Here is a 16426-nt window from a genome sequence, read left to right on the forward strand (position 1 = left end):
CATTTGCAGTTTGTAAAGGCAGGCCTTTGCTTCTGAGAGCCTCTCAGCCCTGTAAGCTATGACTTTACTTCGACCTCTATTGAATTCCTACATTCCTCCTACACCCAACAAAAATTCCTTCTTCATCTAAACATTCTCAAATTTCCCCAGCTCTAATTTGTAATTTATTAGTTGAATTGAATCCAAGATTGAATAAGAGACCATAGAGGGAGAGAGGGCTCTGAGCCCTGTTCCTTGGATCATATTAAGTGTGGACGCTGGGGAAATACTGCCCCAGTCCTGCTTTCTTCCTGGAAATTCCCATTGGCCTGATGAAGCCTAATGGGTTCCCCAGGGATGTGGATGGAAATACTTAATGCTCTATTAGGGCATTTAGAAGACTGCAACACCACACTCACCACTGGCAGAACTGGCCAGCCTGACTCTCTGCATCGCCTAGTAATGTTATGGCAAGCCAGGCTCCTACTGACTCCAGCGAAATGGCACCACGTCTGAGAAGACAAAGAAGACACTCAGAGACAGCGAATGAGACATAGGGTTTATTGGGGGAACTTACATACAGGGATGGTCCAGTGGCAGTGGGCTGGACAAGAGAACCACCACTGTTTGTAAAAAACATGCAGTTTATATAGCATTTTCACTTAGCACCCTCCACCTAGCAACCACCATCTAACCCAAAACAGAAGGCTTTGATCCCCTGTACAACCTATGTTCCAAAAGATGGCTGGGGGTTCAGGTGTCCTTCACAGTTAAGGTATGAAACTCCAGGTTAGCCACTCCCAGAGTTCTTAGCTTGGGACTCCGAACACACATTCTTCGTAGACCATAATATCATTCTCAGTGTATTTGCTTAACTCGTTATCTTGTTATTGCTGTCAGGTGCATCTGCCATAAACATTTCGTCTGTGTATAGTATATAAGGCCTTGCAGGTGCTGCTTATAGCCAGCAAGTGCCCAGGACTTTATATCATTGCATCTCTTCTCCCTTCCTTTGGTTAAAATAATTGCCTGAGGCCCGGTTACAGTTTGCACTCTCGAAAGCATCAAACCCTGGTGCTTCTGAACTTGAGAGATGGCAAGGGAGGGACTGCACCATTTCAAAATCCAGAATCTGTGTGGTAAATACTCTGCAGAGTGGCCAGATATACTTCGGCCGGGCTGACAGAGAGCCAACCCGTGCAAACATGCAGAGATTAAAATAAAGCAATAAAATGAAGGCATGTGCATAGTGATGACAGGACAACCAAGCTTTATTAAAATTATTCTGATATTATTCTTGGTAAACATATTTTTGAAAAAGCCAATTAAATTTATATGAAGAAAAAAGAATATTAGATTAATTTATTTTCAAACTATACTTTGACTATTGATAATTTTTTTAAATTTCTGCAGATAGGTGCATTTCTCTTCTTATAAAAAGAAAACAAGAATTCCATAAAGCTGTGTTTCCTAGGAGAAATGGTGGGGCATTACCACTGTGCAATGTTTAAAGTTTGACCATGAAGGTTGAGGATTCCTCTTGGTGTGTTTAGAGTTTAAAATATTTGGATTTCACAATTAGAAGATAATTATATAGAAGCAAGGAGTGCTGCATGGAGCTTCGATATTAAATAAGCTATCTTTAGAGACATTTGGGATAATAACCTGGCGCCCATGCACAGAGGACTGACTTGACCAATAACTGCCATCAAGCACTGGGAAAGCATTTACAGGTAAATCCTCTCCCAGGTGGGGAAACAATAGTGTGAGGGCTGACAGGTATAGCAAAGGGACTCAGGGATTTGCATTGACTTCTCCTAGCAAAGTGACCTCAGTGTTTTGCATCTTCTTGTGTCAATGAAGCAGGAAGCTCTCAGCCGACATTTGTCCGCTTTTCAGTGTCCTCTGGATTGTTCCGCAGCCTCAGCTTAGTTTCCAGCTTCTGCTTCCATTCTTCTCTGAGCCTGAAAATAGAAGCCAAACACACACAGATGGAGCACTCATCTCCACGGCGGTTGGTTCAGGAGAGCTTTCTTCCTCTCCTGCCAGCCGCTGAAATTACGTGTATGTGTTCAGGTTTTAAAAGTCATGCAGAGGACATGCAAGTTTAAATATATATATATATTTATAATTTATTCATATTTATTTATTTATATGTGTGAGTAAACAGGTTCTCATTTTTGTTAAAAGTACTTAATCTTACTTCTCTGATTTTTCCTTTGAAAATATATTTAAAGTCAGGGAGCGTAAACCTGTCAGTCTAGACTTCTATACACAGCAAACCTATCTTTCAACGGCAGAGGTGAAATAAAGATATTTTTAGACATATGCAAACTGAAAGAAATCACCAGCAGACTGTCACTATGTGACATGTTAAAGGAGTTCCTTCAAACAGAAGGAAAGTGACACAATATGGAAATCTGGATGTACACATGGAATGAAGAGCATCTGAAAAGCAACGATGTGGTTATATATTAATATTTTTTAAAACTACTTAAATCTCTTTAAAAATAGCCCACTGTGGTCAGGCACAGTGGCTCATTCCTGTAATCCCAGCACTTTGGGAGGCCAAGGCGGACAGATCACAAGGTCAGGAGTTCGAGACCAGCCTGGCCAATATGGTGAAACCCCGTCTCTACTAAAAGCACAAAAATTCCCTGGTCATGGTGGCGGGTACCTGCAGTTCCAGCTACTCGGCAGGCTGAGGCAGGAGAATCACCTGAACCTGGGAGGCGGAGGTTGCAGTGAGCCGAGATCGCGACACTGCACTCCAGCTTGGGTGACAGAGTGAGACTCTGTCTCAAAAAAAAAAAAAAAAAAAAAAGCCCACCATTGACAGTGAAACTGTTAATGATATACTGTGGGGTTATAGCATATATAGAAGTAAAGTTGTACTTTGTACAATAGCATAAAGACCAAGAGGGGAGAAATGAGAATATACCATTGTAAGGTTCTTATGCTACACAAAAAGTGAAAAAATATCACCTGAAGGCGGGCTGTGATAAGTTAAGGATGTGTACTATATATCCTAAAGCAACCACTAAACACAAAGAGCAATAGTTAAAAAGCCAACAGAAGAGATAACATGGAATCATAAAAAGTACTCACTTGATCCAAAACAAGGCAGAAAAAGAGAAAAAGGGAATAAACAACAGCTGAGAGAAATAGAGGACACATAGCACGATGGTAGATTTAAAACAAATCATACCAATTAATGTTAATGGTGTAAACAATGCAATAAAAATGCAAAGACTGTCAAATTGGATTTTTAAAAGACAATATCCAAATATATGCTGATTATAAGAAATCCACTTTAAATATGAAGACAAAATAGGTTAAAAGTAAAAGGATGAAGAGATAGTCCATGCTAAACCTAATTAAAGAAGGCTGGTGTGGTCATATTAATATCAAAGTAGTTTTCATAGCAAAAAATATTACCACAGAGAAAGAGAGTCATTTTGTAATAAGGGGGTCAGTTCATCAAGATGATATAACAGTCTGAAACATTTATGTACCTAATAACAGAATTTCAAAATACATGAAGCAAAATGTGATGGAACTGCAAGGAGAAGTAGACAAATCTGTAATTAGAGCAGAGATTTCAATACCCATCTTTCAATAATCAGTAAAACAAGTATACAAGAAATTGACAAGGATATAAAACACTTGAACAACACTATCAACCAACTTGATATTTATAGAATATTTATAGAATATTCTCCCTAACAACAGCAGAACACACATTCCTTTCAAACATACATGGAATATTTGCGAAGATGGAAAATATTCTGGGCTATAAAACAAGTCTCAATAAATTTAAAAGGATTCAATATGTTCCCCGTCTGCAACAATTAAATTAGCCTTAATAACAGAAAGATATCTGGAAAGTCCCCTAAATATTATGAAACTAAATAACAAATTCTAAATAACCCATAAATCAAAGAAACAACCATAAATTGAAATTTTAAAAAGTCAATTATAATAATACCAAAAATACAAAATAGAGGTAAATCTGACAAAAGATATGTATGACTCATGTGCTGAAAACTGCAAACCATTGCTGAGAGATATTAAACCAGACCTAAATAAAGGGACATATATCTTGTGTTCATATATCAGATACTCTAAATATTGTTAGGACGTCATTTCTCCCTAAATTGACCTAAAGATTCAATTCCATCCCAATCAAACCAGCAGGCTGTTTTACATAACAGAAATTGACAAGTTGATTCCAAAATTCATATGAAAATGCAGAGAACCTAGGATAACTAAAACAACTTTGAAAAAGAAGAAAAAGTTGTAAGACTTACACCACCCGACTTCAAGAATTATTGTAAACCTAAGTAATCAAAACAGTGTGACATTGGTGCCAATGGACAAATAGATCAATGGGACAGAAGAGGTCCAAAAACATTCCTACACATAGATGAGTCATTAATTTTCAACAAACGTGCAAAGACAATGTAGTGGAGAAAGGATGGTCTTTTCAACAAATGGTGCTGGAACCACTGGATATGCAAAAAAAGTGAACTGCAGTCTGTACCTCATATTATATTAAAAATCAAGTCAAAATATGTTATTAATCTAAATGCAAAACTTAAATTCATGAGACTTCTAGAAATAAAACAGAAGACAATCTTTGTGACCTTGGGATAGGCAAAGTCTCCTTAGAGACAACAAAAGCAAAATCTATAAAAGAAATTTTTCTCATAAATTAGACTTGATCAAAACTGAGAACATCTCTGCAAAAGAGTAAACCCAGAGAAAATGAAAAGAAGACAATGATGAAGATGAGAGAAGAAACTAGTAAAATAGTTCTTATCTATTAAGGAGATATGGATATCAATTCAAACAGTAAGAAAAAAATAGAAAGGAATACAGAAAAAGGGAAACCGTAAAGTACTCTAAGTAACTAAGATGGTAGAAACAAGCCAGTTACAATAAATGAAAAAGGACTAAACTCACCAATTTATACTAAAATATGTCAGATTAGAAAAACATCCAATCTAACTATGTCCTTTTTTTTTTTTTTTTGGAGAAAGCGGGGTCTCTGATGCTCAGGCTGGAGTGCAGTGGCACCGTCACGGCTCACTGCAGCCTTGACCTCCCAAGGCTCAAGTGATCCTCCTATTTCAGCCCCACTCCTCCTTCCCCCCCAGTAGCTGGGACTACAGGCTCGTGGCAGCATGCCTGGCCAATTTTTGTATTTTTTATAGGGACAGAGTTTTGCCATATTGCCCAGGCTGGACTCAAACTCAAGTGTTCTACTTGCCTTGGTTTCCCAGAGTGCTGGGATTACAGGCATGAGCCACTGTGCTCAGACAACCAGCTGCTGTTTAAAAAAGACACATCTAGAATTATAAGGACAGAGATAGGTTGAAAATAAGAACACAGAAAAAAGATATATAAGGCAGATGCTAATAAAAACAAGATTGGTTTGGCTATGTTGACAGACTTAATATAAAGTCTGTTAATACAGTTATAAAGTCTGTTGATAAAAAGATCTTCAAAGAAAAAATCATCAGGGATAAAGTCACTGCCTAATAATAAAAAGGCTCACCTCACCATGAAGATATTACACTTCTGAACATGCATGCACCTAATAAAATAGCCTCAAAATACATACAAAAAAATTAATGGAACTACTTGGATTGTGAAGAGGTGGTGAGCAAGAAGGGAAAGGGAAATTGCACTCTTTTTTTTTTTTCAAAATAACATTGTTTAGAAAACCTTTATAGTAGAAGATTTCAAGCATATAAAAAAAGTAGAGAAACTAGTAATAAAGAACGCCCCTATAGCTACTCCCCAGCTTCCCCAGCTTAAGGCTGATCTCCTTTCCCACATCTCCCTTCTCCTGCATAATAAACAAAATAACTGTATTTAGCTATTTTGTCCTTAAAGTTAGTAACTCTTTTAAAAAGAAACTACCTTGCCATTATCACGCTTAAAACATTAACAGAAGGTACTCGATATCATGAAATAAATATTTCATTGGTTCACAACTTCGAATGTCTTTTAATGTTGAACGTTAGGTTGGTTGAATCAGGACCCGAATAAAGCGCACACATTCCTATTTGTTGCTATATCCTTTAGGTCTTCTTTAATCTGGAAATTCTCCCTCATCTTTCCCCTTCCCTTGCAGGCTTTTTTTTTTTTTTTTTTTGAAACCAGATTGTTTGTTCTGGAGAGTAGGCAGTTTGAATTTTGCTGACTGTATTCCTGTGTGACTCTAACCCATTCCTCTGTCTCCTGTACATTCTGTTAATTAGTGGCTAGCACTAGAAGTTTGATTATTTTATTTTATTTTATTTTTGACAAACTACATCACCGGTGATATGATGGACGGCCATCAAATCTGTCTGGTTGTATCTCTCTTTTTTTTGATGTTAGCAGATATTAATGATCATTAGATCCAATTTACTTTCGTTAGGTGTTGCCAAATGTCAATAGCTTCTTTCTACCCGTTGCTTTTCACTTGTGTTTGGAGCCTGGAGCCATGGGGGAGGGGCCCTGCAGCAGGAGCTGTAGTCCAGGAGACATGAAGTCACTGCTAGAAAACAGGACCCAGAGCAGGAAGGGTGTGGGGAAGAAACAGGCAGACTTAGCCTCCAGTCCTCTCATCTCCTGTCGACAGAACCTAGCGAGAAGCTGAAGGACAAGGTGATTCAAGGACTAGAATGGGAAGAAGGGTCAGCTGAGGGAGGAGAATTAATGGCGATGGGGGTCAAAGCAGATCAGCCTGGCAGGAAAGACAGGAATGGGAATGAGTCCTGGACCAAAGTAAGTAGGCAGCAAAGACCCATCTAAGAGCCAATTCCACGGTTTTCTTGGATCCAGTCAAGCATGCTTTTCTTGAGCACCTATTATATATTCAGCACTGCAGTACGACTTTGGAGAATACACAAGCAATATAAAAAATGGCGCTTTCTCCATTCCACAAATAGGGCAAGTTGTTCCCTTGCCTCAGGGTGTTTGCACATGGCATTTCTTCTACCTAGAATGCTCTTGTCCATTCTCCCACCTTTGCTCAACTCGCTTCCCTAAAAGAGGAGGTTGGGGGGTGCCATCTTCATTACCTGGAGGGCTGGACCTCAGAGTGTGGGCTGCCAACTCCAGCATGCCAACACATCTGCACAGCAGCTCAACAAGCTGCTGGTGCCCAAGGGCCAAGTGAACCAGCTCTGAAGCTGGGGCCCCAGAAGACTGCAGAAAAAAATGCTCAGACCCTGTAGTGGGCAGGTGGAAGATGGCAGCATCTGTGTCGCCTCCCTGACCAGTTCCAAAACGAGGGAGGTTTGTGCACACCCCTGTGTGCATCGGTAGCCCAGGTGCTCCATCTGCTAATGAAAGAAGACGATCAAGTTTGCGCTCCCTCTGCCCACACTCAAAGGGCAGTAACTCACCAGCATCCCTCTTCCTTCTCTTAGTGTCTCTTTCTCCATGATTAAAATAGTGATGAGGACAGTGAGACCTAGGGAGATTTGGTTGCTCACCCCAGGGACCCAGAAGGATGAGCCCAGGCAGCTGGCTGCAAAGTCTCTGCTGTTCACCACAATTCTGAGCTTGTTCCCACCCTTGCTCACTCTTGCAATTTTGTTTTCGTCTTGTTTTTCTCCTCCAAGGGATATCTTCCTTTGGCGTATTGCTGCTGCCATATTAGAGCCTGGATTGTTAAATGGGAGTGCAGAAGAGGGAGGGGAACTAACATTCCTGAGCCCTGACCTTGGGTTTGGTACCAGGCTGGGTGTTGTCGGTACATTTCCATAGTCAAGCCTCCTAACAGCCCAATGATGGGGACTTTATTTTCCATTTTGTGAAGGGACAACATAGAGTGTTAATTAGAGCAGCGCCTCTGGAGCCTGGCTACCCAGATTCAAATCAGAAGAGGGCAAGGAGAACAAATAAGTTAAAGTCTTCTGCCACCCTATCGACCAAAAAGTTTACATCCTTGCATTCTTTTGTTATATGCATAGATACTGCATGTGTGTGTGTGTGTGTGTATATATATATATATATATATTTTTTTTTTTTTTTGAGACAGAGTTTTGCTCTTGTCACCCAGGCTGGAGTGCAAAGGCAAGATCTCGGTTCACCACAACCTCCGCCTCCCAGGTTCAAGTGATTCTCCTGCCTCAGCTTCCTGAGTAGCTGGGATTACAGGCGTGGCCACCACACCCAGCTAATTTTGTATGTTTAGTAGAGACAGGGTTTCTCCCTGTTGGTTGGGCTGATCTCAAACTCTCGACCTCAGGTGATCCGCCTGCCTCGGCCTCCCGAAGTGCTGGGACTACAGGCGTGAGCGACCACGCCAGGCCGCATGTATATATTTTTAGTATTTTAACAACCTGCACAATTTGCTTCAGAGGCTATTTTGTTCACCCCTTGGCTTGTGTGTCTCTTGGAGCCTTTGGTTTCTGCATCTTCCTCAGGCCAATTTCACTTCACCTGAGGCCTTTTGCCTCACGCACACATGGTACAGGACTCTGAGCGGCCTAGCCTGGGGGACGAAGATGGCAGGAACTGCAGAAATGACTGGCCACCCAAGTCAGCTTTCTGTGCCCTACTACTGTACTTCAGCAGGTGGGATGGTAGTCGGGAATACCGACTTACAGCTCTCTGTAAGTGGGAGGCTGGGTTCCCCTCTAGGGTTCAGGAGGGGCTTTGGGAAGGCAGCAGTGAGTTTACCGCCTGTGAATTAAGGCACGTCGTCAGTCCAGTGGCCATGCAGTCATGGGCCCTGCCGTCTGGACAGCACACAAAGTCTCATACTCCCTTACCACACATAAGCCATGGCCTCCTCAGACAGCTGGCTGAGCTGTCCCTTTGAGGGGACAGAGCTCAAAAGGGCGGTCCCTCCCTGCAGCCCATGATGGCTTTCTGCAGTGTGTGTGTGAGGGTAGCGAGCCTGCACTGCTTCCACAGCACGGTGACCGTCCTTTCCCACGGGAGTCAAGTCACTGCACTCCACTGCTCGGCAGACTCACTGGGCCAGAACAGGGATGCACATAAGGAGAGACCCCGCCTTCCCCTCCAGGAACCACGCAGGGCATCTTGTGTTTTCACCCAAATGGGCGCTGAGAACCGGGCACTGCTTTCTTTGCTTGATTGCTTTTTACAGACACAGTGTTTGCCCCCCACCCCCACCCCATTTAGTGTAACCCTCATGTGCTAGAAGGTGACATAGTGACAGAGAGGAGAGAGTTTTCCAGTTCATAAAGATAAGAATTAAATGACTGTAAGCATGGAAAATTAAAATAATTACCTCCTCTGAGATGCCCATCTGGCATTCTTCTGAGGAAATTAATTTTGCTCTTACAAAACAGACAAGATAATAATGGCTTGAAAGTCAGTGAAAGTTCATCGACGGTCACAAAGGTACCACTGGTGCAGAGGTTGATAGTAGGACAATTGTGTGGGGGCTCAGGGAACTCTTTGTACCTTCTGCTTAATTTTGCTTATAATTTAGAACCTGAAACTGTTGTAAATTATAAGATGTATTTTAAAAATGAATTAATTCTAAAAAGTAGACAAACAAGCCACATACTTTCTCAGTGCGCTTCTTCCCAGACGATGTTCTTCCGATTCTCGGTAGTAAGTCTGTTTACCAATTTCCCTTTCCCAGAAACGCTTGAGATCATGGCAGGTGTTCCGGCAGAAGACCTCCCGACGGGTGTACTGATTGTTCATCCCCTAAAAAAGAAAATAGCCATACAAATAACCAAAACACATATGAAGAAATGCTCAACATCATTCATCATCAGGGAAATGTAAATTAAAACCACAATGAGATACCGTCTTACTCCAATCCACCTTACTCCAATTTGACTGTTTAAAATAAAAAAACTGATAGGTGTTGGTGCAGATGCAGAGCAAAGAGAACACTTACATGCTGTTGGTAGGAAAGTAAATGAGTACAACCTCTTTGGAAAACAGTATGGAGATTTCTCAAAGAACTGAGAGTAGATCTACCATTCGATCCAGGAATTCTGACTACTGGGTACCTACCTAAAGGAAAAGAAGTAATTATATAAAAAAGACACCTGTATCCTGTATGTGTTTGTTTATCACAGCACAATTCACAATTGCAAAGATACGGAGTCAAACTAAGTGCTCATTAACTGATGAGTGGATCAAGAAAATGTGTGTGTGTGTGTGTGTGTGTGATGGAATACTACTCAGCCATAAAAAAGAACAAAATAATGTCTTTTGCAGCAACTTGGATGGAACTGGAGGCCATTATCCTAATGAAGTAACTCTGGAATGGAAAACCAAATACTGTGTGTTCTCACTTATAAGTCGCAGCTAAGCCACGTGTTCATAAAGGGTTTATAAACACAGTGGTATAATGGGTATTGGAGACTCAAGGGAGAGAGGTTGGGGATAAAATGTCACTTATTGGGTGCCATGTACACTATTTGGGTGACAAGTGCACTAAAAACCGTGACTTAAACACTATACAATTTACCCATGTAACAAAAACCCACGTGTACTCCTAAAGCTATTGACATAAAAAATAGAAGGTGAACCCCCATAAAACATGATCCCTGAGACTCTGCAGGGTATAGGCATCCTGACCCTGCTGTTGATGTGAGGGATACCTGGCCAGCCACAGGACCTCTGCAAGTGGGAGGACAATGGCGGCCTCAGTGCTTGCTGCTGGCTGGTTGTCAGGACACAGTGAGATGTGAGTGCAAGCCTCCCACAAGCTGGCACCTGGCAAACGCCTCTGCCCTTCCTTCCTCCTCACAGAAGAATCATTTCTCAACTTCCGGCAGCAGGAACATGCACCAGGAATTTTGTGAACCTAAGTCCATTTCGTTATCACAACAGCTACATGAGATGGCCATGACCTTCATCATCTTCTAGGTGAGACATTTGAGGAGTGACAGGCTTCAGACTTCTGAAAGTTTCCAGGCCCTTTACTGAAGGGGTTTATCAGAGAAAATGGTTCCAGTGCCTGACACCCCCAGGGCAAGCTGCTTTGAGGTGTATGTGTTTGTGTGCGCATGCACACACGTGGGCTCTTGTGTGTGGAATTATACATATCAGACACTCAAAATGCTCACTTTTTTACATGCAGAAACTGCTCGACTTTCAGACCAGCTGAGTGGATACAGTAGAAAGCTCAAAAGCAGGGACTGCAGAAGCTCCTGTCTGCTGGTGGGAACCCCTGCAGAAGAGTGTGGGGAGATGGGAGCCTGGAGAAGCTGGCCTGGCATGCCCCGGAGAGAATTTGGACCTTATCCCAGGAAGGGCTTTCAGTGGGGAAATGGTGGGTCCAGACAGGCATTTTGCCAGATGTTCTGGGGGCAGAGACTGGAGAGGTGAGAGCGTATGCAGGGGGAGAAGTGACTGGGCTGCTGGAGGAGCCCAGAGAGATGCTGTGACCAGGGTGGGAGGGGCAAGGATGATGAAGAGTGGACAGATTCACAGGAAACTCTGCGTGGAAAATGAAGGAGAAGGGCTGTCAGTGGGTACTGCCCTGGCTCTGCTTGTGCACAGATGGGAAATGTAGGAGGAGGAGGGCTATGGGGAGTGGGCTCAGGCTGTGCTGGATGGATGGAGTTTGAGTTTCCTGGGTGCCGACCCCCAGGGGGAAGCAAGGAGGGGTGCCTGACACATGGGTCTGGAACTCAGCATAGAGGTCTGTGCCACAGGTCTCAGAAAGACAGACCGGGACAGTGGGGCAAGGTAGAAGGAGAAAGGGGTTTGAAGCCAGATGTTCACTCCAGACCTGTGTTTCCACTGCCTTGATGTGCCGTCTATTTGTCACATGGGTTCTCCTGGCCTCAGTTTTCTCATCTTTAAAATTTCTCTGAAGGCCAAGTTTGACTCCAAATGTGAAAGTGTTCTGCAATTTATAAAGTTCTGAATAAATGTAACCGATGAGCTTGGTCCTCGCCCACTGATTTTTCTGACTGTTGTCTGGCATAGGGAATCATTAGTCGAGCACAGGGACATCATTAGTCTGAGCTAATTAAATGTCATTGAAAACCCTGAATAACTGTGAATCTTTATTTACACACAATATTGAGTGTGTGGCTTCTTGGGTATATGACAGATTCATTTATCTCTATCCTTGATCTGTTGGCCACCATTTAGGAAAGCTTGGATGACAGTAGAAGTTCTTAAGTTGAACCATGTACTACGTACGGCCATGCCCAGAGGAGCATTGGGTAAGAGCGTTTGTCCTATATTCTTTCACTTCTCATATGTCAGAGATAAGCCTCACCACGCCCACTCACTGGGAGGTGTCCCACATGTGTAAAATGGGAGATACATGTTTTTCTAAGAAATAGCAGAGCTCCCTCTGGGTTGAAGAGTGACATCCATCTCTACCTCCGTCTGCATAACAGTATTTTACAAACTAACTAGCTGTGTGTGTGTGTGTTTTGCTGGAAAATGCTGCTGACACAATGGTGAAAACAAGTAAAATCTCTAAGAAAAAATGCATTTCACTTTTTTTTTTTTTTTTTTTTGAGACGGAGTCTTGCTCTGTCGCCTGGGCTGGAGTGCAGTGGCCAGATCTCAGCTCACTGCAAGCTCCGCCTCCCGGGTTCACGCCATTCTCCTGCCTCAGCCTCCCGAGTAGCTGGGACTACAGGCACCCGCCAACTCGCCTGGCTAGTTTTTTGTATTTTTTAGTAGAGACGGGGTTTCACCGTGTTAGCCAGGATGGTCTCGATCTCCTGACCGCGTGATCCGCCCGTCTCGGCCTCCCAAAGTGCTGGGATTACAGGCTTGAGCCACCGCGCGCGGCTGCATTTCACTTTTAAACAAACTACCTTGTCTTAGCTTGTTTTAGTCATTGTCCTTACTATGGGCAGAACTGTAGTGGCTACTATCACCAATTTTGTAGCTTCAAGGAAACACAATTAATGATAAGTTTAGAAATACACTTTTAGGAAAAGATAAAAATAAAGCAGAAAGAGGGGATTAAATATGTTTAGGCCAGGTGCAGTGGCTCATGCCTGTAATTCCAGCATTTTGGGAGGCTGAGGCTGGAGGATCACTTGATCCCAGGAGTTTGAGACCATGCTGGGCAACATATAGAGATCCCGTCTCTACAAAAATAAAAAATAAAAAATTAGCTGGGCGTAGTGGTATGTGCCTGTGGTCCCAGCTATTCAGGAGGCTAAGGTGGGAAGATTGCTTGAGCCCAAGAGGTCAAGGCTGTAGTGAGCCATGTTTGTATCACTGCACTCTAGCCTGGGGGACAAAGTGAGACCCTGTCACAAACAAACAGACAAACAAACAAATATGTAATACCCCATCCTTCTTCACTCTAAAGGGCTGACACTGGGATAAGACAGGTCCCTTCCTCAGGGGACTTCAGATAACAGGGAGTGAGGCACTGGCACTGCATATGATAGGCACTGAAATGGGACACACAAGGAGGGTGCCCTGACCTGACCAAGGCTTTGGGGCTCCTTCTAGGGGGAGGGAGTTGCAGGATGAGTGGACAGGAGCACCCAGGGTGCAGGAAGTGGTCTGTGCAGAGACCTGCAGTGGGAACCTTGCAGAACAAAGAGTTGCAGAAACAGATTGGGGATTGCCTGAGGTCGAGTTGCGGGAGGGGACTGAGGGCAAAGGAGCATGGGGGCTCTTTTTAGGATAATGGAAATGTTCTGTGTCTTGTTTATTAGTTATTTATTTATTTTTTAAGAGAGAGTTTCGCTCTGTCACCCAGGTTGGATTGCAGTGGCACGATCTCAGCTCACTGCAACCTCCATCTCCTGGGTTGAAGCAATTCTCCTGCTTCAGCCTCCCGAGTAACTGGGATTACAGGTGCCTGCCACCACCCCTGGCTAATTTTTGTATTTTTAGTACAGACAGGGTTTCACCATGTTGGCCAGGCTGGTCTCAAACTCCTGACCTCAGGTGATCCACCTGCCTCCACCTCCCAAAGTGCTGGGGTTACAGGTGTGAGCCTCCGTGCCTGGCCTATATCTTGTTTATAGTGTTGATTATATAGCAGTATACAATTGCTAAAACTTACCAAACTCTATATTTTAAATGAGTGAATTTCACTACACATAAGTTATTCCTCAGTAAACATAGGGGAAAAGCTTCTTCTGTCTTTGGACTAGAAGTTCAAGTTCCCTGGGCTGGGCACGGTGGCTCATGCCTGTAATCTCAGCACTTTGGGAAGCCAAGATGGGTGGATCACTGAAGGTTCGAGATCAACCTGTCCAATATAGTGAAACCCCATCTCTACTAAAAATACAAAAAATTAGCCGGGTGTGGTGGTGGGTGGGCACCTGTAGTCCCAGCTACTTGGGAGGCTGAGGCAGGAGAATGGCGTAAACCCAGGAGGCGGAGCTTGCAGTGAGTCAAGATCGTGCCACTGCACTCCAGCCTGGGTGACAGAGAGAGACTCCATCTCAAAGAAAAAAAAAAAGAAGTTCAAGTTCCCTGGCTCTAACCTACCGGGAGACTCTGTTAGCATCTTGGCATTAGGGTTTAGCCCATTTCTTCACAAATAACGTGTATTTCTGTGAGTATTTGTGTTTCAATTTCCTAGTGTCTACAGTGAAGACAACTGCTCCTCTTAGTAGAAGTGTGATGAGGAGACTATCCGTAGTTGGAAAGCTCTTGATAAGTAAATAGCTCTATTCCTCTGTATCCCCTCAGCCCAAAACGCCATCCAACCTTGTGCTTGAGAGAATTCGTGCTGCTGCGTCCAGTCAATCAGCACCAACTTGGACGAACCATAACCTCTATAACCCTTAGGAATTTTACTTCACAAAATCAACAATTAACGCTTACAGAGAACAACCGCATGAAGGGCTGTGAAGACATTGATTCGGTCAAACCAAATGTGTCGCACTTGACCGCCTGTGAGGCATCTGTGCTGCCCCAGGAGCCAACTCACATTCGGCAAATTGACGGGAACAAAGGAACATTTGTCCCTTGTGAGCTTTAACGCTGTGCCAGCAATTTGATTTCCCAAGTCTCAGTTACCCAGAGTATTAAACTCAAATTGAGAAATCTGAGAGCTGCTTTTTTAAAAGAGGCTTTTGGCTTACACTGAGTGTGCTTGTGACTCTTGGCTAGGATGGTTCAATGCACACCAGCTGACTGCGCACACCGCTCACGTATTTCTTGCCTATTCAACACCTGAGAGCAAGTATTTCATGATTATTTTTCACATATCCAAAAGTATGTTTAACCACCTTTCACATTTTTCTTTATGATTGGGGCTTGAAATAGAACAGAAGGGTTCCAGTTCCAAGTAAGATGGAGGAAGTACACCCTAATCTGTCCCTCCAAAGAATGCAGCCTGGACAGAATGTGTGGTGCAGCTGTTTGAGGACTCTGAAAAGTAAACAGCAGCAGGTAGATTAGGGGAAAACCCCCAGAATTCCAGTTACCATTGAACAGTGCTAGATTTTCTGTTTTTACTCTGGTATCCCCCGTTTAGACTCAAGGCAACCCAGAAGTGGGAACAAGGATAGAAAGAGCTCTGAGAAGTCCTCTGGTTCCGGGGAGAAAGGGAATTGGAACTCTCACACCTTGCTGGTAGACTGCAGGATGGTACAGGTATTATTGTGAAAAACAGTTTGGCAGTAGTTTCTTTTCTTTTTTTCTTTTCTTTCCTTTTTTTTTTTTTTGAGAAGAAGTTTCCCTCTTGTTGCCCAGGTTGGAGTGCGATGGCGTGATCTTGGCTCACTGCAACATCCACCTCCCAGGTTCAAGGGAGGGTATGACTGCAGAGGCAAAGCATGAAGGAGCTGAGGGGAACCTGATGGAATTGTTCTGCATTCTTCATGGCGGTGGTTACACGAAGTTGTATGTATGTTAAAATTCATAGAACTAGGCCGGGTGCGGTGGCTCACGCCTGTAATCCCAGCACTCTGGGAGGCCGAGACGGGTGGATCACGAGGTCAGGAGATCGAGACCATCCTGGCTAACACGGTGAAACCCCGTCTCTACTAAAAAATACAAAAATCTAGCCGGGCGAGTTGGCGGGTGCCTGTAGTCCCAGCTACTCCGGAGGCTAAGGCAGGAGAATGGCGTGAACCCAGGAGGCGGAGCTTGCAGTGAGCTGAGATCTGGCCACTGCACTCCAGCCTGGGCGACAAAGCGAGACTCCGTCTCAAAAACAAAACAAAACAAAAATTCATAGAACTGAGTACACACAAAAGAATCATTTTTTAGGCCGGGCGCGGTGGCTCAAGCCTGTAATCCCAGCACTTTGGGAGGCCGAGACGGGCGGATCACGAGGTCAGGAGATCGAGACCATCCTGGCTAACAGGGTGAAACCCCGTCTCTATTAAGAAATACAAAAAACTAGCCAGGCGAGGTGGCGGGCGCCTGTAGTCCCAGCTACTCGGGAGGCTGAGGCAGGAGAATGGCGTGAACCTGGGAGGCGGAGCTTGCAGTGAGCTGAGATCCGGCCACTGCACTCCAGCCTGGGCGACAGAGCGAGACTCCCTCTCAAAAA

General features: G+C 43.7%; 1 protein-coding gene across 1 annotated transcript; it reads right to left on the reverse strand.

The window, feature by feature from the left end:
* Positions 1-1229: 1229 nt before the first annotated feature.
* Positions 1230-15012, reverse strand: FAM240A (family with sequence similarity 240 member A). The gene is made up of 3 exons (XM_025377549.1): positions 14749-15012; positions 9524-9669; positions 1230-1943 (listed from the first exon to the last, which is right to left on the reverse strand). Exons 1-3 carry the CDS (start codon positions 14779-14781, stop codon positions 1853-1855), a joined length of 270 nt encoding a protein of 89 aa, XP_025233334.1. The 5' UTR covers positions 14782-15012; the 3' UTR covers positions 1230-1852.
* Between the last annotated feature and the right edge of the window lie 1414 nt (positions 15013-16426).

This window comes from Theropithecus gelada, chromosome 2 (assembly GCF_003255815.1).
Source record: "Theropithecus gelada isolate Dixy chromosome 2, Tgel_1.0, whole genome shotgun sequence".
Lineage (NCBI taxonomy): Eukaryota > Metazoa > Chordata > Mammalia > Primates > Cercopithecidae > Theropithecus > Theropithecus gelada.

Coding starts and splice junctions, on each gene's coding strand:
- FAM240A (XM_025377549.1), bottom strand. CDS start 14,781: ATGTCTTCACAGCCCTTCATGCGGTTGTTCTCT. Junction 9,670..14,748: donor CCTTCATGCGGTTGTTCTCT/GTAAGCGTTAAT, acceptor TTTCTTTTTTAG/GGGATGAACAATCAGTACAC. Junction 1,944..9,523: donor GGAAGAAGCGCACTGAGAAA/GTATGTGGCTTG, acceptor TTCTATTTTCAG/GCTCAGAGAAGAATGGAAGC.